The sequence below is a fragment of the Agrilus planipennis genome, unplaced genomic scaffold (genome assembly GCF_000699045.2).
Source record: "Agrilus planipennis isolate EAB-ADULT unplaced genomic scaffold, Apla_2.0 scaffold92, whole genome shotgun sequence".
Lineage (NCBI taxonomy): Eukaryota > Metazoa > Arthropoda > Insecta > Coleoptera > Buprestidae > Agrilus > Agrilus planipennis.
The window spans coordinates 738,761-746,463 of NW_020438900.1; the positions used below are offsets into that span (position 1 = coordinate 738,761).

The 7,703-nt window shown below is 33.9% G+C and overlaps 1 protein-coding gene across 1 annotated transcript in view; it reads left to right on the forward strand.

Annotated features, from left to right (window-relative positions):
• LOC108734945 (dentin sialophosphoprotein-like) overlaps positions 1–4,086 on the forward strand; it is a 14,452-nt gene extending 10,366 nt beyond the window's left edge. Inside the window, exons 5-7 of the mRNA XM_025973280.1 lie at positions 1,002–1,654; positions 2,239–2,658; positions 3,451–4,086. Of these exons, the coding sequence (XP_025829065.1) occupies positions 1,002–1,654; positions 2,239–2,658; positions 3,451–4,086 (1,709 nt within the window). The remainder of the gene's footprint in view (positions 1–1,001; positions 1,655–2,238; positions 2,659–3,450) is intronic.
• Positions 4,087–7,703: the final 3,617 nt, after the last annotated feature.

Consider the following 7,703-nt stretch of genomic DNA (forward strand, 5'->3'; position numbering starts at 1 on the left):
GTAAATTTTATTATATTTGAAAATAAAAAGAAAATTAAAAGAAAAGGGTATCTATTAAAAGCGTATGTAATTCTGGTAAAATATACACAATATAATTGGTAATTTATGTGTTGTGACCTTTTGGGGCTGAGATTTTATTTTTCGAAGAATTAAACGGCAAAAGTATTTTTTGATAGCGTAAACAAAATTTCCACGAAGGATTTGTTAATTTGATAGTTAGAGTCATTATGAGAAATTATAAAATGATTATTTCTTTAAAACATATACTTTATCTTTTACATTACCTATTTACAATTAATCGTTTATATTTGCAATACAATAATGAATTTAATATAACACCCAATTAGGCACATTTATTAGTGACTTTCTGGCAGAAAAACTTCTTGTCTGTTTAAAAATTTTGAATCAAATAAATTTTGATAATGTAATTGAGTTTTGCAATAAATAAAAAATGTGTGCATTGTTTATAAATCTAAACCGTTTTCTTTAGTTAAGCCGCCGCCAACAAAATCTGGTCTTGCTTGTGATAATAATGGAGTTACAGAACAGGAGGGACTAACCTATGCCTGCATTAATAAAAAACTTGTCGAAATAAATTCAGCTAAAATAAAGGCCTATGATAAAGGTAGGATATTGTAATAAACATTGCATTCTCATTTACATGATTTGCATAATGTGTTACAATATAAGTAATAATGATTGTATTTTGTTAACATACGTTCGTCTGGATTTTCATTTTATGAAATTTTAAATAATTTTTTTAGATGCTCACGGATTATGGAAAATACCTTTTAATTTCAATGGGGAACATTGTCTGTTGTCATGTTTACCTGATAAAAATGGACCAAAAGTTTGTGACAAAGCGTGTTTAAAAATAATTGACATAACAGCGCATGAACAAGATTCAAAACATAAACCTCCACCCGGCGTTCCGGATTATGGACAAAATGAGACAAATCCTGCTTGTCCTGTGTGTAAGTGTGATGGAGATAGTAACGATGGTGGCGATGATGATGGTTATAATGATGGTGATGACGATCATAATGATGATCCCGGTAGTGGCGATGACGATGGTGATGGCAGTGGTAGCGGTAGTGGTGACGATGATAACGATGGTGATAATGATGATGAAGGTGAATCTAGCGGAGACGGTGAGTCCAATGGAAGCGATGAAAATGACGATTCCAGCGGAGACAGCGATGAGAATGATGGATCAAATGAAGGTGACGGCAATGAAAGTGGAGGTAATGAAGATGATCCCGTTGATGATGACAGTCACGGAAGTGGTGATGGAAATGACGGTGATAGTGGAAGTGGCGAAGGTGGCAACGGCGACAATGATGATCAAGGCGGTAATGACAGCAGTGGCAGCGGTGATTCCAATGGAAGCGATGAAAACGACGATTCCAGCGGAGACAGCGGCGAGAATGATGGATCAAATGAAGGTGACGGCAACGGAAGTGGAGGTCATGACGATGATTCTGGTGATCATGAAAGTGGTGATAATGACGGCCATGGAAGTGGTGATGGAAATGATGGCGATAGTGGAAGTGGCGACGATGGCAGTGGCGATGATGGCGATAACGATGGTGATGGCAACAATGATGGCAGTGGTAGCGGTGGTGATGATGATNCAGTAACGATAACGAGAATAGTAACGAACACAACAACAGTAACGATAACGAGAATAGTAACGAACACAACAACAGTAACGATAACGAGAATAGTAACGAACACAACAACAGTAACGATAACGAGAATAGTAACGAACACAACAACAGTAACGATAACGAGAATAGTAACGAACACAACAACAGTAACGATAACGAGAATAGTAACGAACACAACAACAGTAACGATAACGAGAATAGTAACGAACACAACAACAGTAACGATAACGAGAATAGTAACGAACACAACAACAGTAACGATAACGAGAATAGTAACGAACACAACAACAGTAACGATAACGAGAATAGTAACGAACACAACAACAGTAACGATAACGAGAATAGTAACGAACACAACAACAGTAACGATAACGAGAATAGTAACGAACACAACAACAGTAACGATAACGAGAATAGTAACGAACACAACAACAGTAACGATAACGAGAATAGTAACGAACACAACAACAGTAACGATAACGAGAATAGTAACGAACACAACAACAGTAACGATAACGAGAATAGTAACGAACACAACAACAGTAACGATAACGAGAATAGTAACGAACACAACAACAGTAACGATAACGAGAATAGTAACGAACACAACAACAGTAACGATAACGAGAATAGTAACGAACACAACAACAGTAACGATAACGAGAATAGTAACGAACACAACAACAGTAACGATAACGAGAATAGTAACGAACACAACAACAGTAACGATAACGAGAATAGTAACGAACACAACAACAGTAACGATAACGAGAATAGTAACGAACACAACAACAGTAACGATAACGAGAATAGTAACGAACACAACAACAGTAACGATAACGAGAATAGTAACGAACACAACAACAGTAACGATAACGAGAATAGTAACGAACACAACAACAGTAACGATAACGAGAATAGTAACGAACACAACAACAGTAACGATAACGAGAATAGTAACGAACACAACAACAGTAACGATAACGAGAATAGTAACGAACACAACAACAGTAACGATAACGAGAATAGTAACGAACACAACAACAGTAACGATAACGAGAATAGTAACGAACACAACAACAGTAACGATAACGAGAATAGTAACGAACACAACAACAGTAACGATAACGAGAATAGTAACGAACACAACAACAGTAACGATAACGAGAATAGTAACGAACACAACAACAGTAACGATAACGAGAATAGTAACGAACACAACAACAGTAACGATAACGAGAATAGTAACGAACACAACAACAGTAACGATAACGAGAATAGTAACGAACACAACAACAGTAACGATAACGAGAATAGTAACGAACACAACAACAGTAACGATAACGAGAATAGTAACGAACACAACAACAGTAACGATAACGAGAATAGTAACGAACACAACAACAGTAACGATAACGAGAATAGTAACGAACACAACAACAGTAACGATAACGAGAATAGTAACGAACACAACAACAGTAACGATAACGAGAATAGTAACGAACACAACAACAGTAACGATAACGAGAATAGTAACGAACACAACAACAGTAACGATAACGAGAATAGTAACGAACACAACAACAGTAACGATAACGAGAATAGTAACGAACACAACAACAGTAACGATAACGAGAATAGTAACGAACACAACAACAGTAACGATAACGAGAATAGTAACGAACACAACAACAGTAACGATAACGAGAATAGTAACGAACACAACAACAGTAACGATAACGAGAATAGTAACGAACACAACAACAGTAACGATAACGAGAATAGTAACGAACACGACAGCAGTAACGAAAACCACAGCAGTAACGATAACGAGAATAGTAACGAACACGATAGCAGTAACGAAAACCACAGCAGTCACGATAACGAAAATAGTAACGAACACGACAGCAGTAGCGATAATCACAGCAGTAACGATAATCATGGCAGTAACGAAAACCATAGTAGTAACGATAACGAGAACAGTAACGAAAACGACAGCGGTAGCGATAACCACAGCAGTAATGATAATCACAGCAGTAACGATAATCACAGCAGTAATGAAAACCATAGCAGTAATGATAACGAAAACAGTAACGAAAGCGACAGCAGTAACGAAAACCACAGCAGTAACGATAATCACAGCAGTAATGAAAACCACAGCAGTAATGATAACGAAAACAGTAACGAAAGCGACAGCAGTAATGAAAACCACAGCAGTAACGATAGCAACAGCAGTAAGGATAGCCACAGCAGTAAGGATAGCCACAGCAGTAAGGATAGTGACGGCAGTAACGAAAGCGATAGCAGTAACGAAAACCACAGCAGTAACGATAGCAACAGCAGCAAGGATAGCCACAGTAGTAAGGATAGTGACAGCAGTAACGAAAACGATAGCGATAGCAATAGCAGCGACTAATGTTTGGAGGATGACTTCACATACTTTGAACAATTATAGTTTCTTTATAAAAGTTGTTGTAGATTATAAAATAATATCATCTTTAAAAAAATGTACAAAAATTTCTACCCTGTAAAAATTTGAGTTTGAATAAATCAGAATAGTATTATATTGTCGAACTGTTGATAAGTACGCGGCGAATGGCATGAATTCGTTTATAGAGGTCAGCAGTAATATTAATCAAGTTCAGTTGTGGGTGCATACGTACCTGTGTGATACCGATGGATTAAATATCTCTTTCAGTTCTAACGATTTAATTTCAAACGTGTATCATATTTCTTAACTTCAAGGTTACTATTCAAACTTATTTCCTTTTTTCTAAAAATGACATATTATTTTGGGGACGTTTTAAAATAAAAATAAATTGTTAAGTAGGCAATTTTTTGAATTTTAGAAGACGTATATCCTTTCAACCAACAAAAGAGAAAACGAATTTTTTGGGATCGTTCTCATTTGCTTACGCATTGCTAGATACATGTACTTACCTCAGTATGCAATACAATTATAAAAAAACCGACAGACAGACACACCAGTTATCCTATAAATGTTCTGTTTTTCATTGATTTATTTACATTATGCGTCCGTGTTTGGGTCACAGAAATCATATGTAAACTAAATTGCGATTTAATCGGTCCAGTAGATTCCGAGCAAATTGACTGTGACAAAGGCACAGATAGACACACGAGTGATCCCATAAAGGGTTCCGTTTTTCTTTCGGACTGACGGAACCCTAAACTGACATATTTATTTTTTGGTGATCATTCAACTATGTGTTTCTAAGATTGTTTCAATCCATTTTCTGTTTATACATATACCTAACTTTAAATATAAGAAGATGCTTTTAATCCATTGGTAAAACATTCTTTTTAAGCTTATCTCCAAGACAATAGCAAACAATCGTAGAAAAGGTGCCCCCTAATATATATATGGACTTAATAGAAAATATATTGTATAATTAAAGAACTTTTTTACTTTTTCAAAAATGAAATTGTTTCGCCTCGTTCTGACAACAAATAAATAGAATAAAGATTTGACTGTGCTGCCAATTAATTAATTATTTATAGGTAACTGATTTTTTTAAACTTAAAGCGTGAACGATTATACCTTAAGCATATACATAGTAATAAAAATGAGATAGATATTTACGTAATTTGATTGACCCAACTCATTGTCAGACTTGTTTTAAAAGTGATCTGTATCAAGGCCAAACAATTTTTTGTTGATGGACCAAAATTAAACAGGTGTTAATTTCAGGGAAGTCATATATTGTTTATATATAGTAAATATATACGTTTAATTGAATTTTTATTTTTATTGTAGCACGAAAATTATCTAAAACTTGTATAAAATGCTCAATATCAAAAAAAAAAAACAAAAATCTGGGTTTACATGAGCACAGTTTTAATTGTTAAAATTGAGGAACAGTAGTTGAAATTTTGTAATTTATAAATTTTAAATTTAATTATTAATTGGTATTAATAAATTATTAAAGTCAACTTCAAAGTATAAGGTATCAGGGGCTACTTATTTGGAATTGAATTTGTATTTTCACTTATTTCACTAGTATAATAGTAGTCTATTATATTGTATTGTCCGAATGTTCCAGAAAGTAATAGTTTGAAATAAATAGCAAAATCATTGTAAAAAAAGAAATAAAATATGTACATAATTTATTTAGCTAACGGTATCTACTTTAGATGCTATTTCTAACAGTAGCATAAAGAAGAGGGGAGTAGCCCCCGTCACTCAGGGATAGTAGATAAGTAGATACCATTGGTTCCATGGTGGAGTTCGTTGAATTATTTTCACTTTGCTACTTTTTAGGGTAGTAGGAAAAGAGCGAATATAAAGGTAGGAGACGAAAAATTAGAAGAAGTGGCAGAGTTTAGGTATCTAGGAAGTCAGATAAGTCAGGACGGAAGAAGTAGTAGGGATACAAAGCAGAGAATAGCGCAGGGTCGAGTCGTCTTCAATAAAAATAAGTCACTTCTATGCTCGCGAACAAATTAATTTAGAAATTCTAAAAACGTTGTTAAAGGTATATCTTTGGAGCACGATGATGTACGGGTGCGAAACATGGACAGTGGGCGCGGCGGAAAAGAAAATGTTAAAAGAAAGAAAACTAAGTTAATTTCGCCAACTTCGTTGAGGTGCGTGTCGAACTAGTCTTAGGGCTGACGACCTTATGATGATTCTTGTTACGCCGTTGTTTCGCAGAAGAATTATTACCATTTACAGAAATATCTTTACAAGGTGAGAATGTCCCTTGCACCTGCATGACGCAGTCTTGCGATACGTAAAATCCAATGAGATCAGGAACATTGGGCGTTCCGGTGGCAACTTTTGAATTTGCAAACGGAATTTGTTGTTGTCCACGTAATTAAGCTACTTATTACTACATTGTTTTTGTTTGCGTGTAGGTGCACTAAGATATTTTTACGTATGTGTATTTGAAAAAGTAGTCGCGGAAATACATATTCAATGAACTACAAAAAAAGTGGGCGTTGGTATTACAATATATTTTCTGTTTCTTTAATAAATAAATGTACTACCAATCGTTGAAAAAATGAGCTATCCATGTAGGTATAATACACACGATGATATTTAATGTTGCGTGACGTAGAATAACAGCTAAAGTGCGTAATTGTTGTTGTTGTTGGAATAGTTTAAAAGGAAAAGGAATCGTAGAGCTTTCCATTAAAGGAACCTTCAGTACATGTGCTAGATTTGCACTCGATAAGTTTTTTTTTTTTTTTTTAATTCCATCCGATATTTTCTAGTAATCAGTAATCAGGCCGATTAAAATATTGATTATATGAAATTATATTGTTATGCCGTAAACTGTGGTAAAATATCTACAAAAGGTACAAATTTATTAATTATCGGAACAAATATTAAGGAACTTACTATTTTGTTTTGATAATAGAGCTGGGGACTATTATAGATTCTAAAAAAATAATCGATTATTTTAATTAATCAAAATTCTGGATGTAAAATTAAACATTTTCATTGATCATCATCATATTGATTAATAATACAACAGTTTGGATGGAGAAGTGAATATGGCAGCCAGATGGCAAAAACTAGTACATCAATGTTAAATATAACTAACTATCTAGGAATGTACTATATTTTACAACTACACATAATAAGTAGAAAGGAAAGCTTTTTCTGGATATTACAAAGATGATGCAAAATAATAAAAATAGGAATAGTAGAAATTATGAATATTGCTTTGAAAGGAAAAATATACGAATAAAGGGATAACAATCTCTATACATTTGTCCATACATATATATCTATTATCAGTTTAATAAATTTACAAAATTCAGTTAGAATGCTAATAACAATGTAGCCTATTCTTTTATCAGTTCCTTATCAGAATGACTTTGAACCATAAACTGGGAAGTCGCAGAAAGATCACTACTAACCGATTTTTGAATTAATTGTGATACCATTGTTTCTAATTAACATACATAACAATAAAATACTTATTGCATAAAGGGAAATTTCCTTAAAAATGGCAGTTAAATTTCGTATTTATTCAGTTTTTATGATTAATAAAAAATTTTATAATT